Raw genomic sequence first — 17,042 nt, forward strand, 5'->3', positions numbered from 1 at the left:
TCCTTTCAGGGTTCTCTGGAAACTTTTAGAATTCCTTGGAAAGTTCTGGAAGTTGGGCTTTTCCTTTTGGGCCTTCACTTAATGGGATTTTCTGTCCTTTTGTCTTCCTCTCCTTTCCTATATAAAGGAGTGAGTGAATTTGTTCACTCCTCACTCCTCACTACTCACTTCTCATTTCTCAATTCCCTTCATCTCTTCTTCTCTCCAAAAACCTTAGAGACTTAATGATAACTGTAGGTTGGAGATCAAGTTTTTCAAAGCTTTCTTTCCAGCAATCCAGTCCTATTTCGAGCATTATTCAAGGTAAGATAGATACTCTCTTACTCTATTAATTTTTCTGCACTTTTTATGCATAGAGTGTATGTCTAAAACTGTTCTTTTTTTCGGCTTTCTTCATATGGCAGATAAGAGAATAACCTGTTTGGCCAAGATAAACGTGGCCAAAAAGTCGAAGGAGTTCCTCGTTCAATCAAGGTATACTTCCTTGATTGACATGATCAACACCCGAGGGGACGAATATTCGTCCGACACTCATCTGGATGAGTTTGATCACGTAAACATCTTTCGGGATCCAAAGGAGTTGGACAAGATGAGATCTTTCTTCAGGATCAAGGAGCCATACAAGTTGGTTCTTGCAGGTCCGGCCGATAGGGTTTGCCACCGGAAGAAGGATTCCTTATGTGTCTTTAGAGACACCCTGAGGGCAGGTATCAGACTTCTCTTTCATCCCTTTATTCCAGTCTTGCTAGCAGATGTGGGTATAAGCCCTTGTCAACTCCCTCCAAATTCTTGGAGGTTGATTCTTTGCTTTTTATCGTAATGCCCCAAACATGACGTACCTCCTACGGTCGCCGTGTTTAGAAAGATTTTTCAATTCAAGAATAGGCCTGATAAGAATCCAGGGTGGGTTTCTCTGAACCAGCACCCCATCATTCCTCACATCGTGAATGGGAAGTCCATCCCTGATAACAACTTGGGGTGGAAGAAAGAGTTTCTCTATGTTCACTGGGAAGGCGGCAACTAGGGGACGCTTTTTCACACGTCCTTCAGGCAAGTTGTTGACAGCAGCCCAAACGACATCATTTTGACTGAGGAGGAGACTAAGGCCTTTAATCTCCTCACCCAAAATAACAGGACATCCCATTCCTGGGACCTTATTAGAGAGACGGTCCTTGTGGAACACGATTGCTCTCCCGTTCCTGTGAAAGGTAAGTTCCCTTCCTTTTTAGTTTGCTTCCCGTTATTTTTCCCTTTTAATTTATTATCTTTTCAATTCCTTTTTCTTTAATTCGTGTTGTGGCTGAAAGGATCGAAGAGGCTACCAAGCCTAAGGACCTGGAAACAACCAGGATGAAGCGCGCTTGAAAGGTTTTTAAGGACCCGCGCCTTGGGGATCGCTTCCCTGAGTTTCTCCTTCAAACAAGAGAAGGGGACGAAGAAGGCCCCATCCAACCCTTGCATACAAAACAGAAACCAGGGGCCTTCTTCCAACCCGCCTGGGGAATCCGGGGAAAAACTCTATCATTGGCAATACGAAACACGCCAAAGAATTGACAATTCAGTCTATTTCCCCGGTAAACTACCACGACCTTGTCCGCCAACAAGACTTGGAGGTTAATGATCTTTTTGGTGCTCAGACCCTAGCGACGGTATATTTTTTTAGTTTTTGTTACTATTATTTTTTGTCATAATTTTCCTTACATTTCTCACTTATTCTTTATTCCTTTCAGGAAAACGTTCATTTCCAAGGGGCACTTCACCAAGCTAAGGCTTGGAAGGTTGGTTTAGAGGACACAACCAAGAAACTGGAGGAGGCCAACCAGCAAATTGAAAACCTCAAGGCCCAACTTGCCTCCTCAACCTCTGACCTGGAAACGACTTGGGCTGAGATAGTGATTCTTAAAAATTAAAAAGATAAAGCCTTCGACGCCTGGACGGACACTCAGGAGTTCAAAGACTTGATGGTGGAGGACGACGCCCTCCTTCATCCTGTTAGCTATAAGGAAGGCTGGGGCGCCGCTGTAGAGGCTATTCAGGACGAGTTTCTTGAAATTCTTGAGAAATATCCCTTCCCTTGTCCTCAACAAGTCCCAACCCTTGGAGGCGTCGCTGTTAAGCTGGCTGATCTCATTAAGGAAGGTAATTCTGCCTTCTCATTCAGAGCGCCATCGGGGAGCCATGGCCAAGGTCAGAAAAGGAAGGAGATTGAGTCTAACTCAGGGGAATATGAATCCTCTTCTGAAGAAGAATCCGTCCCTACTGCTAAGAAAGCCAGGGTGGAGGAGCCTACAAAGGAAGCTACAGAGGGGACCTCTTCAGAAACTTTCGAGGAAGCTTATGATGGGCCAACCGAGGAAACTTTCGAGGAAAGTTCCAAGGATGGCTCCGACAATAGCTCTGGGGAGGATTCTGGGCCTTCTAAGCAAAACGCATAATTCCTCTACCTTATGTAATCTACTTTCCTTCAAACGTTTTCAGACTTTGTAAAAGACTTTTCATGTTTTTACTTGTCTTGTTTAATTTTTTCAAGTAATCAAATCTCAAGTAACTGAGACATTATCACAACTTAACCTTTCAAGTTCCTCACGACCTTAACTCAAGTTTATAACTTGGCTTTTTCAGAATCTAACAATTCAACAAGCTAGATCAAACCGAATGATTTGTATTATAACTTGGTATTTTTAACATCTTACATGAAATGGGTTCAACCCTGATAAAACTAAAACATAACTCATATCGAATCTATAAGAAAAATTCTAAGCGAGCAAAGCTTCCAGGTGCTTTTAAACCTTGTTACCACCACTATAGCAAATACAAGCTATAGATAGTAAATTTTCAAGTTTTGAGCATGCCGAGTTCGAGGTAGTTCTTCTCCATCCATGGTCTCCAATTTGTAAGATCATCTTCCTTGAACGCTCTTAACCTTGTATGGCCCTTCCCAATTCGGGGCGAGTTTTCCTTTCTGCCCTACTTCAGAGGCTTCCACCTTTCTCAAAACCAAGTCACCTTGCCTGAAGAACCTTTCTTTTACTCTTAAGTTGTAATAGAATGAGGCCTTTTTCTGATACTCAACTATCTTGGCATACGCCTCATCACGAACTTCATCAATCAGGTCCAGGGCCAGTATTTGTCTTTCCTAATTTTCTTCTGCATTGTATGCTTGGATTCTGGGAGACGAGTGTGATATCTCCACAGGAACAACCGCTTATACCCCATATGCTAACATAAAGGGAGTTGTTCCAGTAGTGACTCTACATGTAGTCCGATAAGCCCAAAATATTGGGAGTATTTCATCCACCTAATTATTCTTGGATTTCTCGATCCTCTTTTTTAGACCATCTAGGATTATACGATTCGCCACTTCCGCTTGCCCACTGGCTTGCGGATGAGCTACGGAGGTAAACTGTAACTTAATCTCGTTCTCCTTGCAGTACTTCTTGAACTTCTCGTTATTGAACTGTGTTCCATTATCGGTAACCAGGATACGGGGAATTTCATATCTACACATGTTATTTTCCCACAAGAATTATGCAAACTGCTTAGTTATGATCTTAGCTAAAGGCTTAGCTTCAATCCACTTAGTGAAATAATTTATGGCTACGATCAGGAACTTCCTTTGAGCTGTGGCCATCGGAAAAGGCCCAAGTATATCCATTCCCCACATAGCAAAAAGAATGGGAGAATTGATGGAAGTCAGCATCTCAGGAGGTTGTCGAACCACTGGTGCATGTTTCTGTCATCGTTCACATTTCCACACATAATCTTTGGCATCGGCCATCATTTCTAGCCAATAAAAGCCTAAACGGGTTATCTTATGAGCCAGTGCTCTGCCCCCAAGTGTCCACATATACCTTCGTGTACTTCTTCAAGAGCTAAACGTGCCTCATCAGGTCTGAGACATCTTAAGTAAGGAACCACATAAGATCTTTTGTACAAAATCCTATCGATCAAGGAGTATCTCAATGCTCGAACAACCAATTTTCGTGCTTCAGCCACATTATTTTGTAGCCAACCAGTTTGAATATGGGCCTTAATGGAATCCATCCATGATGTCCCCAGCACTATAGGGGCTACAAGCTTAACACCAATGCTCCGTGTTTTCAAAATACGAAAGTACATACTTCCTAAGCTCTTTTCTATCTCTGATGAAGCGAATTTAGACAACGCATCTGCTTTAGCGTTTTCCTCCCTTGGAATGTGCTCAACATGTCATTCATCGAATTCGGTCATCACAACCTTTACTAGGCGTACATACTTGGACATAGTTTCATCTCTTGCCTCAAACTCTCCCTTGACCTGGGATTTTAAGTTCCTCCTTAACCAACACAGCGCTCAAAGCATTTTCTAAAACGGCCAAGTATAAGTACAAAATTTCATTCAGAGTTGGCTTGGCCAACAACGGGGCTTGAACCATATATTTTTTCAATCCTTCAAAAGCCTCCTGGCTTTCCTCAGTCCATATGAAATCTTTAAGCTTTTTCAGGGATTTAAAAAATGGCAAGCACTTGTCTCAGGATTTGGAGATGAAACGTCCTAGAGTTGCAACTCTCCCAGTGAGTTTCTGAAAGTCCTTATTGGAACGTGGTGGTTCCTTATCCAGGATAGCCTTTATTATATCAGGATTGGCCTCGATTCCCCTCTTGGAGATCATCAGACCTAAAAAGTTTCCAGACCACTCCAAAAGCATATTTTGCGGGATTTAGCATCATTTTGTGATATCTCAGGACCTCAAAAGCTTCCTTCAAATGGGCTATGTGGTCGGTCTTCACCAGACTCTCGACTAACATGTCATCAACATAAACTTCCATGGTTTTGCCAATAAAATCCTTAAAAATTTTATTCACCAACCTCTGATAGGTAGCTCCTGGATTCTTGAGACCAAACACCATAACTAGATAATAAAAAACACCAAAGTTAGTGATGAATAATACCTTTGGGATGTCATCCTTATGCATCTTGATTTGATTGTATCCACTGAACCCATCCATGAAACTCAGCATCTCGTGACCAGCGGTCGCATCTATCAATGTATCTATCCTTGGCAACATGAAACAATCCTTTGGGCACACATCATTCAGATCAGTGAAGTCCGCACACATTCTCCATTTTCCATTAGCCTTCTTTACCATCACGGGGTTTGCTAACCATTCCGGGAACTGTATCTCCTCAATGAAACCAGCCTCTAAGAGCTTCTCTACTTCTTTCTTAATAGCTTCCTTCCTCTCTCAAGCAAAAGCTTCTTTTCTTTTGCTTCATAGTCTTTCGATTTGGATCCACGTTCAGTTTGTGAGCGATCAATTCCGGGTCTATGCCAGGCATATCAGCTGCTGACCATGCAAATACATCACTATTCTCTTATAAAAACCTCACCAACTTCCCTCTAAGGGGCCAACTTCCCTCTAAGGGGCTCCTCTAGTGATGTTCCAATGAAGGTTACTTTCTCAGGATCTTCGGGAGTCAAAGGAATCAGAACCAAATCTTCTGCTAGCTTCCTCTTTTCTCTTCGTTCTCACGAATATCCAGATCTTCGATAGTCAGAACCTGCCCCCCAACTCCATATGCCCTAAGAGAGGCCACATAACAACTCATTTCCATCTTCTGATCTCCTCTCTCTTCTCCAATCCCGTTTCAGGTGGAAAATTTTATTACTGAATGGTAAGAAGAGGGGACTTCCTTGAAGGCATGTATTCCCGTTCTTCCCATGATTGTATTGTAAGTTGATCCAGCCTTTACCACTACAAAGTCCAACATCTGTGTAGCTTGCTTTGGTTCCTGCCCTATAGTTAGGGGCAACTTGATTATTCCTTCCACGGGGCACTCGACTCCAGCAAAACCATATATTGGCATATCAGTTGGGGTTAATTGAGAATCATTGTAACCCATCCTTATAAAGGTATTATGGAGTAAGATGTCCACTGAAGCTCCATTGTCTACAAGGACTCTCTTCACCGGGTTGTTCCCTATTATCGGTGTTATGACCAGCGGATCATCATGAGGAAATTTCACACCCTCCAAGTCAGAATCATCAAACGTCATTGTCACTCCTGTCCTGGCCCTCTTCGGGGCTTCTCCAACAATATGCATAACTTCTCTAGTATATGATTTTCTTGAATTTTTAGATGAACCAGCAGCAGTTGGCCCTCCGAAGATTGTATTTATCACTGGCTCTCGGGGTCGTGTTCCTCCAAAAGTTGTGTTAATCACTGGTCCCCTTGGTTGGGGATTTCTCCCCTGATCATCCTAATCCCTTCTGCAATCATCAAAGTTCCTTCTTCCATTATTACTCCTCTCTCCTCCATCCCAAGTATACTTGTTTAGCCTTCCCTTTCGAATAAGGATTCTATTTCATCTTTCAGTTGCCTACACTCATCGGTGTCATGACCAGCGTCCTTATGAAATCTATAATACTTGCTCTTATCTAGCTTAGTAGGATCAGCTTTCAAAGGTTTAGGCCAACGGACTTCCTTATCACTTTCAATTTCCATCAAGATCTGACTTCTAGGAGCATTCAGTTTAGCATATTCGGTGAACTTTTGCCCAGGTCCTCCCTTCTTCGGGGTTGAATCAGTGTTTTGCTCAGTTCTAGGATACTTATCTTTAGCATTATATTCTAGATCAGTCCTTCACTTCTTGCCACCAGCAGGCTCGTTATTCACTACTGTTTTCCTCATACTTTCATCTACTTTGATATACTTCCCAGCCCTATCTTGGAGCTGTAACATGCTTTCAGGAAGGCGCTTGGCCAACGACATCTTGAAGAACTCATCCCTAGTTCCCTGCTGTAGTCCTAGCATAGCTACCTTATCATCAAGATCCTGTACCTTCAAGGCTTCCTTGGTCAACCGATTCAGATAGTCTCTCAAAGACTCTTTAGCTCCCTGCACAATATTCATGAGGGATGCTGAACTTTTTTCATGCGCTCTCCCTCTAATGAACTGTTTGATAAAATCTTGACTCAGATCTCTAAAGGATCCAATCGAATTCGGGGCAAGCGGTTATACCATCTATGTGCCATTCCTGACAGGGTCTGAAGAAAGGCCCGACACTTGATAGCATCGTTCACGGGCTGCAGCAACAGTGCATTAGAGAATGTCCTAACATGATTCGCGGGATCTACAGTGCCATCATATGCTTTGATGGTGGGAATCTTAAACTTTCTTGAGATGTGGGCATCCATTATCTCCTCGGTGAATGGTGGAGTTGGATCATCAGGATCTCCTAGTGGCAGAAGATCATTCAGGTCAACCCTTGGGATAACAGCCTTTCTCGGTATTGGACCATCCTGGTTTATAATTGGAGGAGGATTTCTCCTCCTTGAGGGCAGTTGGGGCCTTAGGTGCGCCTCCAGATCGCGCTTCAGCCTTTGGATCTCAGATTCATGAGCCCTGATCCTCTCTTGTACTTCTTGGGTATAAGTTCCATGTGTGGTTCTGGGGCGTCGATTAGCATCGGTCATTGGCTCTTTACCAGCACGCCTCCTCCTAGGAGCCACATCGTCATCCGAAGATTCGGAGTCCCTTTCAGTGTATGGTCCAGAGAATTCTTGGTCCTCCGAAATAGGAGCCGAACCGCGTATGTAGGGGTTGTTTTCCCCCGTACTTCACTCCGTCCAGCATCTCCACTTCCTCAACCTCGTGGTGCAGGGGCATCCCGTAAGGGGATTAGTGGTAACAATAGTTGAATATTCATACCTTACGGGTTGAGAGTTCACAGGTTCATGTACCTGTTGTAATTGGGGATTCGTCCCTTGAGGAGCCGGGGGATTCGTCCCTTGTAGAGTCGGGGGATTCGTCCCTTGTGGCTGAGACTCGGCTGCCCCTATCGGGGTTCCTGCATAGGACGAGTGTGGGGGTATCTCCACCGTTGACGAAATCGTTTGAGTTGTTCCAGCCGGTGTTCCTTCAGGAACGCTGTTTCCGCTTCGTGTTCTCGTCATGGTTGTTGTTATGTTGTCCCACAAACGGCGCCAAATGTTATGGATTGAAAACTAGGGTATATTAATTGATGTATTTATTGCTAGGGTCCGTGAGCTTCAACGCTCGATTTGACCGCTCTTTTGTCTCGTGACTCGTGACTCGATCTTCCCTAACAAGATGCCTACGTACATTGCTGATTGCCAAGAATCAAGTCAAAAACGTAGTTCTAAAGGTGGGGGTGAGACCCTTATATAGGCGTGGAACACCTTGAATTAGATTAGATTTAGGAGACTTGGTGGGCAAGTTTCAGAATTAGAATGAACTTTTGAGTCCTACAATGCAGGAAGTTGATTCTTTATCCTATGGGATTTCTTGAAGGTCAATCCTCAAGGAATTGTATCCTTAATTGGACTTTATTCATTAGGTGATTTATCCTTTATTAATTAATTACGAAATTAGTTAATATTCATGGCTTTGGGCCCTTTCTAATGGGTTTAACTGTCAACCTAGTTCGGGTATAATTAATACGATATTAATTACGTAATCAAGATTTATTTTATTCACTATCATTTTGGTTTCTAAAATTTTTAAGATTAATTTATTTTTTTAATTTTCTTAAGATGATAATTTATAATTATTTAACAATTACAAGTTTTAAACTTTTACTCTATTTTCATATTTTTTTCTTTGGAAAATAAAAGTTGTACCAATTTTTTTTAAATATTATATACACATAAATAACACACCTACATTTATAAAAATTTGTGTCCCAATTTTTGGGTCCCGTGCGGTCGAACACTTCGCACACCCTGCGGAACACCGTAACTGAACTCAAAGAGTTAACAGATGCTTAATAAGTAATAACTGATTAAAAAAATTAGCTTCATCAACCCGGTTTATTTATTCAACAAAATACACACACGTGGAACGTCTCATTGTCTTGCTGATTATTGTAGAAACTGAAGAATTTTTCTTCTGATCAAGCTAAGTATGAAAAAGTGTGTATTGTACAACTTGATTTCCATATTATAATTTGCAATTTTCCGTCGTCTGTTATCCATTTCTTTACCTTTCTTTCCAGATGAGTACGTATGCATTGGAAAAGTGAAGTCTTATGCTAAGAAGTTTTCTTTAAGCTGCCCTGTGCTGCTTATGAGGAGAAATACTTATTTGAGGTGTTTTTTTTATAGTTGGCACTCACAAATAAAATAAAGAAATATATGTTGGAAATCTCAGAAAAACTTAATCTGAAGAAGCTATTTGCGGTAAGATATACATTGTGCTGTAAAGTATAAGTTCTATGACTTTATGGCGTATATGAGTATATATTGTTATAGCTTGGACAACCATATGCAAGAATGGCGGGTTCTTACAAAATACTTGCACTTTATTTTTCCAGATCGTCGGATTTGTAGTTGGAGTTGTATGTACCTTGGCTCCGAAAGTTAATGATTGGGGGTACAGCTCCTCTCCGTGTAATCGAAGACACCACTGTTTTACTGGGGTAAAAGTTCAACTACCTAATTGCATTAAATTATTAACCTTAGGGTAGACGATTGAGGTTCCTATCGGAGGAAAAATGACATCTGGTATAAGATGTTGATTTGTTATTCAGAGCCACTTGGAAGTCGTTTAGTCATTTTTGACACAAACAGGATTTCAAAAGTTTTAGGAATAAGGTTTTTAAAAGTTTTAGGAATAATCTTTAAGTTCCTTTATTCCTTTTCGATAAAATTTGTTTAAATAATTTCATTGAGATTTGAGTGCAGAGAGGCAGCCATCCCAGATCTCAGTTTAATAATTGGAGCAAACCTTCTCAAAGGTACTAATGCATCATAAGTTCAATTCCTTTGAGCTGTGAATTCCTTCTTCTCAATAGAAGAAGTCTATGATGTTTCTGTTACTGCAGGCTTACGCGCAACAGGAACTCAAAAATCCATGGTTTTTGGCATTGTTGTTGCTCGTTATATTGCCCTTCCTTTAGCAGGCATTGTCATTGTCAAAGGTTCAATGCGGCTGAATTTGGTGCAGGCAGATCCTTTATACGAGTTTGTTCTTTAATTCAGTATGCAGTACCACCCGCTATGAATATGGGTAAAGTCAACAATTTCATTAGCTATAAATGTTACTGCATTTCAAGTTCTCTGAATTACTTGGACAGCACAAGTGCACAACATATCTCCGTGTTTATTGTGAGAAATACCTCTCTCCAGTTGTTTTTTCTTTTTTATAAATTTACAGAGAACTATAATAGCTGCAGCATGCCATTTCTACATGTGTTAACACTTTTGAAATGTAAACAATGAAATGAGGTATTCAAACAATTCACCTCATATTTTAGTCTGTTGAAAACAGGCATAGAAGGTCCAAACCAATTGAATTTCCCAGGTTAAGCGAGAGAATCATTAAGAAAAGTAATACTCTCTCCATATCCCTTCCCTTCATGTCATAACTTGTCTGTTTCATGTCACAGGTACCACTACACAGATGTTTGGAACAGGAGAAACCGAATGCTCTGTTATCATGTTGTGGACTTATGCTTTAGCTTCTGTATCACTTACTCTATGGTGTACCTTCTTCTTGTGGTTAGCGGCTTCATCGATTTAATTGCAGAAAATCCCTGTATGCAATACCGAACATGTTAAACTAGTCTTTTAATATCTGGAAAAAGGACATCGACCAGAAGTGTCTAAAGAAAGTGGTCAATTGTTAGCCAGCCACGGGGTGATATTTCAATGAAATATCACTTATTATTTGGCTTCATTTTCTTTTTATCCTTTTATATGTCATCGATTTTTATTTTGTGTTGATGGAGAAAAGCCACATTGGCACATACAGTCTTACAAAGAAATTGACCTCATGAAAGGATTATTATATAGAAAGCTTTTCCTTTTGCTTAAGAAGCGGAACTTGTAGAATTGGAAGGACAAAGCATGGTATTGGACTGATGTTCCCCTCATTTGCTACACAACGGAGGGACATACATTGTGTAGGAGAAAGGATCAAAAATAGCGTTTCAATAATTGGATAATGCTCTACACTACAGTGTTTGGCAGGTGCTAAAATGATTCAAACTGGGCCCTGAAATCATTATAGCATGAACATTCCTGGTATCGTCAAAACCCATTGCTGAATCAGATTGAATATATCATTAGGTCATCGACTCGTCAAAGTAAGAATGCTCCATTGCAGCTTTTGCCGAAATCCGTTCTAAAGCTTCATACTGCAACATTTGCATTTCCTGCAATAGAAACTAAAAAATAAGTTTGCAATAAAGTGAGAAATGTTGTTCTGCAAATTGTTAGAAAGTGCAGAACAATGGGTCTGACGGTTCTCTGGGTGGCCATAGAGTGGAACTGATGTGTATAAGCACACTTGTAAATTAACAAAATACCAGAGGATTGTGGATTAACCATAGGTAAGGAGGTTACACTTAACAAATCAAGACCATCCTCATCCAGATTAGGGACAGCTGATGCCATTTGCTGAGGTTTCCACTGAGGATATTCTTACAATCAGCTTTTGGTCCCAAAATCATTAAACCATGAAAAGTCCCGTGATCAGGCAGAATCTATTGCTGCATCAAGAAGAGTCCTTCATTAGGTCATCAAAGTATAAATGTCGATTGCAGCCCTTTTCCAAACCCTATTATAAAGGTTCATGCCGATGTGCCCACTGAGGATATGCAGGCCAGTTCTTACCCCCTGGCCGCATTTCTTCATTTGGAGTCCCCAACAACCTACGATGAAATTCCAAACAAGGGATGTGATACACTTGAGATAAGATGTAGCAAGATAGGGTGCACACAGGTAAGTCCAGAACATATCACATCTCCAAAACCTGAAATTGAGAAGCAACTGCTGCAGCTCAAAGTCTCGAGCAAATAGTGCTTGTTTTAAAAGTTTTGTAAAGAACCTTTAGCTCAATATATGAGTAATGTGTTTTACAGATTTACAGAAATGAAAATGTCATCAAAACTTGAACTTACGGTAAAACTACAGCCGGTTATATACAAGAAGAGAGTAAGAATTTTCTAACTAACTTTTGGCGGGAAAAGAAACCAACTGACTAAACGTTTCTTACTCACTAAGCTAAGCTAAATAATTTATATTTATCAAGTAATGTTGATTGACTTTGACCAATGTGATATTGTATTACTAATATCCCCCTCAAGTTGGGAGGTGTGGCAGAAGAAACCATCCCCAACTTGAACAACAATTCCTTAAATTGAGGTGAAGGAACTATCTTTGTAAGAACATCTGCCAATTGGTTCGTAATAGGGAGATAACTGAGTTGTAGTAAATCTTCCAGCACTTTATCCCTCGTGAAATGACAATCAATTTCTATATGCTTTGTTCAATCGTGAAAGACTGGATTCCTGGCAATATGAAGAGCATATTGATTATCACAGTTGAGTTGAACAGGTTTTAATCCATGAATGCCTAGTTCTTCCAACAATCTGACTGTCCAAACAACTTCAGAAGCAGCAGAAGCCATTGCTCTATACTCGGCCTCAGAAGAAGATGATTTCCATGTAATAGGAGAATTTTCTAGTAATAAAACATAGCCAGTAACAGATCTTCTAGAATCAGGACATGAAGCCCAGTCTGAATCAAAAAAGGCCTGAAGAGTTATAGCAGTAGAAGCCTTAAGCAAAATCCCTTGACCTATGGTAGCATTTAAGTATCTCAGAGTGTGTAACAATGCATCATAATGAGGAACTCTTGGAGCCTGTAGGAACTGACTCAGCACTTGAACTGTATAGCTCAGATCAGGTCTAGTATTTGTTAAAAAATTTAATTTCTCAACTATTGACCTATAGAGCTCTGCATCATTAAATAATGGTCCATCATCTGCTGTTAATCTAAGATCAAGAGATAGAGGAGTAAGAGCTTTCTTAGACAAATCAGCATCAATAAGCTGCAAAATCTCCTTTGTATATTTAGTTTGACTAAGAACAGTCCCTTCAGGAAGATAAGACACCTCAATACCTAGAAAATAGTGCAATACTCCAAGATCCTTAATAGTGAATTTGGCATGTAATTGCTGCTTGAGAGGTGTTATTTTAGTAAGATTACTACCAGTGACAAGAATGTCATCTACATACACAGCTACAATGGTAATATCAGTCTTGTCTTTGCAAATAAACAAGCTATAATCCAATTTTGACTGATAAAACCCTTGACTAATAAGCTCATCACCTAAAGTTTCATGCCACTCCCTAGAGGCCTGCTTTAAACCGTAAATTGACTCATGTAGACCTCCTCATTTAAGGTGCCATGCAAAAAAGAATTATTTACATCCAGTTGATACATCTTCCAATTATTATGAGCAGCCAATGCTATCAAACATCTTACAGTGCTCATTTTAACAACAGGAGAAAAGGTTTCTTGATAATCTATTCCATACTTTTGTGTAAATCCCTTGGCCACTAGTCTAGCTTTACATCTCTCAAGAGTTCCATCAGACTTTAATTTCACTTTGTACACCCATTTACATCCTATGGGTTTCTTTCCTTTTCGTAAATCAACCAGTGTCCAAGTATTATTATCTTGCAAAGCCTGTATTTCTTTCTGATGGCATATGTCCAAAGTGGATCACCAGAAGCCTCTAAATAAGAAGTTGGCTCAGTAAAGTGGATGGAATTAGAGATAAAATTGGAATGACTTTCAGGCATCATATTCCTTGAAACAAGATTACACCAGTGCACATCAGAATTAAGGCTGAACATACACTGATAGTCTTTTAAGTATGAGGGAGTGGTCTTAAGTCTAGTGGAATGTCTGAGAGGTAAAGAAATGGTAGAAGTAGATATATCATTAGGATCAGATGAAGATGAATTTGTATGAGAATGAACAGAATCTTGTGATGAATAATTGTTGGGAATATGATTTGTAGAATTGCTGTTGAGGACAGAGTTTGATGGTAAAATATGATCTGAATCATAATCTGTTTGAGTGGTAATGGGAAGAAATAAGGAATCTGTATATGTATTCATGGTGGAATTGGTAATCAAATGAAATGGAAAGTGAGATTCATAAAATATGACATCTCTGCTAACTGTAACAGTATTAGTTAGCAAATCTAAAACTTTATACCCTTTTTGGTTAACTGGATATCCTAAAAATACAGCTGGGGAAGCTCTATTATCAAATTTGGATATGTTGGCTTTGATAGTAGAAATGTAACACAAGCATCCAAAACACTTAAGATCTGACAGAATGGGTTGAGATTTGTGTAATTTGTAATAAGGAGTTGAAAAATTAATGCTCTTTAAGGGCATTCTGTTGATCAAATAGGTGGCACAAAGTATGCACTCACCCCAATATCTAGCAGGAAGTTTAGACTAAATATATAATGCCTTGGCTGTTTCTAAAAGATGCCTATGCTTTCTCTCCACAACTCCATTTTGTTATGGAGAGTATGCACAAGTAGTCTGATTGATGATCCCTTCTTTTAAATACAACTCTTGCATTTTTCCAGCAGTAAGTTCTAAGGCATTATCAGATCTGACACAAAGTATAGAAGTATGGAATTGGTTTTTAACATATGAAATGAAATTTTGGAACACAACTGGAACATCAGATTTGTGCTTGAGAAGATGAATCCATGTGAATCTACTAAAATCATCGACAATTTTAAGAAATTGATTATAACCAGATGTAGTTTTGACCTTATAAGGTCCTCAAACATCTATATGTAAAAGTTGAAAGATAGCAGTAGTTTTAATGCTACTTGTAGGAAAGGGATTTCTAGTTTTCTTAGCTAATGGACAAACTTGACAAAAGTGTTCTGAACTGAATGACTTTACATCACAAGAAGGAACAATTAAACGTATTTGAGGAAATGGTAAGTGTCCTAGTCTCACATGCCAGAGAGAAGCAGAATGTGAGCCTGTAGCAGAAGATGAACTGAGACAAGCTTGAATAGGTGGAGAAGAATGCTTCAAAATAGCTTTGTCCACACTATACAAGCCATTACTCAATTTACTAAGAAGAGTTGGACCTTTCTGAGAATGGTCCTGAATGAGACAACAATCAGAGTTGAATATTAATTGACATCCAGATCAAGACACAGTTTATGAGTGGAAATAAGTTTGAATTAAAAAGTGGGAACTAGTAAAACATCTTTGAGCAAGATATTACCATGAAGTAAGATATTTCCAATGTGTGTAACTGGCACTTTACTACTATTAAGAATAGTGATAGTATTGTCAATATCAGAAATAATAGAATATTGACAAAAATCATCTATTATGTTGGTGATGTGATATGTAGCTCCACTATCAAGTAACCATTCAGATTTAGAGCAAGAAAGTAAGCAAGTCTTACCTGTAAGTAGAGCATTATAAGAATCAGTACCAGAATCAGATGTTTGAGTGTCTAAAATATGTTGTCTGTTCAAGATGTTCATGAGCTGATTGTACTGTTCTTGAGAAATGTTGTTAGATTGATGAGTAACTGTATTGGAATGGTTATCTTCCTTGTGTTCAACTGGTGGAATGGAGACATCAAAATTTGGAACAAGAGCAGCTATCTTTTGATCTTTGTTGCCTCTGAAATTTGTCGGAAAGCCATGTATCTTAAAGCATCTATCAATGCTATGTCCTGGTACTTGACAATGAGTACATTAGTAATTGGAGCCAGGTTTGGTAGTAAATCTTTTATTCCTATTACCACTATTACCATTGAAATTTGGTTGTCTAAACAGAATACTTTTGTTGTTGCTCCCTGAGAAACTTCCTTGTCTAATAGTAGATCTGTCATTATCAAAACCTCTTCTTCTATCAACTAGAAATGCCATTGATTCATTCTGATTGGAAACCTGAGAAATTTTCTTGTGTCTTTCCTCTTGAGCAAATAGCCTATAAGCAGCTGAAACATTTGGCAATGGTTGCATCATTAAAACATTTGCCCTTACTGCAGCAAAATTGTCATTTAGTTTCGTCATTTAGTTTCATCATGAATTGCAATAGTTTATGATCTTGTTGTCTGTCCTGTATCCTTTGTGTCAAATTACAAGTGCATTTTTTGCAAGTACAGACTGGGAGAGGGTTGGCATCTGATATACCATCCCAAACTGTCTTGATTGCAGTGAAGAATTCTTAGATATTCTGGGAACCTTGTACAATTTCTGATAATTTCTGCTCTAAAGAATACACTTCTGTCATAGAAGCATATCCATAACGTTCTTCCAAATCGTACCAAATCTCTCTAACAGTTTGGAGAAACAACACACTCTTTGCTATAGTGACATCAAGATTGAAAATAAGCCAAGAAATGACAAGATCATTGCACCTCGCCCAAAACTTGTATTCTGGTGAAGTTTTTTCAGGAATTTCAATCGTTCCATCAACGAAACCAATCTTATTTTTGACTGATAATACTAACAGCATTGATCTTTTCCAGTTATTAAATCCGTTTCCATCAAACTTAACAGAAACTAATTGAGTCGAAGATGCATCAGAAGGATGTATATAATACACACTAGACGGATCATGATTGTTGACAGCGATATTTTGATCAGTAGAAGTAGAATCAGAAGCGGAAGCCATGTTTAATCAAGGTTGATATGAACAAATGTATCAAGGTTTTCTCAGAAAAAATTTGACAAACAATTGATGTGCAATCGGAATTTCAACAAATGTTTGATGCAAATCAGCGATGAAAAATAATCACAAATTCTAGATGTATAAAGAAAATCGAAAGGATTCAGAAAAATAATCTATCAAATGATCAATTTTAAGCAAATCAAAACTAAGAAAATTGCAGAAATATTCAGAGAAATGAATTTTGATTGCACTATATCTATTTACGATGAAACTGTATTCATAGACATAGAACCTGATTGTGTATTGATGAGCAACACGCAGAAGATGATGATAACAGCAAGACGAAGACGACGATCGGTAACAGTAAAACGAAGATGATGATTGATAGGCCAGAAGTAACCAGGCCCAGGTAAAAGAACATAGGCCCAAAAGAGATAACACCTCAGGCCCAAGCCGGGGTGGTCCCCGGTGCCACGTGGCACAGGACAAAAGAGTCAACTGTCTCATGTTACCAAAAATGGAATAATTGCATCCCAGCCATCCATTGGCAAACATCCCAAGACAACTTTGATGGA

At 39.4% G+C, this 17,042-nt stretch overlaps 2 protein-coding genes across 2 annotated transcripts; one reads left to right on the forward strand and one right to left on the reverse strand.

Annotated features, from left to right (window-relative positions):
* The first annotated feature begins 9,008 nt into the window (after window positions 1-9,008).
* LOC141698313 (uncharacterized) lies at window positions 9,009-10,920 on the forward strand. The gene is made up of 5 exons (XM_074502996.1): window positions 9,009-9,181; window positions 9,316-9,420; window positions 9,686-9,738; window positions 9,826-10,010; window positions 10,390-10,920. The coding sequence occupies exons 1-5, from the start codon at window positions 9,137-9,139 to the stop codon at window positions 10,521-10,523; spliced, it is 522 nt and encodes a 173-aa protein (XP_074359097.1). The 5' UTR covers window positions 9,009-9,136; the 3' UTR covers window positions 10,524-10,920.
* Window positions 10,921-16,020: 5,100 nt separating this feature from the next.
* LOC141695402 (uncharacterized) lies at window positions 16,021-16,470 on the reverse strand. Its single transcript, XM_074499649.1, has one exon. The coding sequence runs from the start codon at window positions 16,468-16,470 to the stop codon at window positions 16,021-16,023; it is 450 nt and encodes a 149-aa protein (XP_074355750.1).
* Between the last annotated feature and the right edge of the window lie 572 nt (window positions 16,471-17,042).

Source organism: Apium graveolens, chromosome 11, assembly GCF_009905375.1.
Source record: "Apium graveolens cultivar Ventura chromosome 11, ASM990537v1, whole genome shotgun sequence".
Classification (NCBI taxonomy): domain Eukaryota; kingdom Viridiplantae; phylum Streptophyta; class Magnoliopsida; order Apiales; family Apiaceae; genus Apium; species Apium graveolens.

Bases quoted from the DNA above. Each gene is read 5' to 3' on its own strand.
- LOC141698313 (XM_074502996.1), top strand. From the start codon at position 9,137: ATGTTGGAAATCTCAGAAAAACTTAATCTGAAGAAGCTATTTGCG. The intron at 9,421-9,685 runs GTAAAAGTTCAA...ATTTGAGTGCAG, and splicing joins GACACCACTGTTTTACTGGG to AGAGGCAGCCATCCCAGATC. The intron at 10,011-10,389 runs GTAAAGTCAACA...TTCATGTCACAG, and splicing joins ACCACCCGCTATGAATATGG to GTACCACTACACAGATGTTT.
- LOC141695402 (XM_074499649.1), bottom strand. From the start codon at position 16,470: ATGGCTTCCGCTTCTGATTCTACTTCTACTGATCAAAATATCGCTGTC.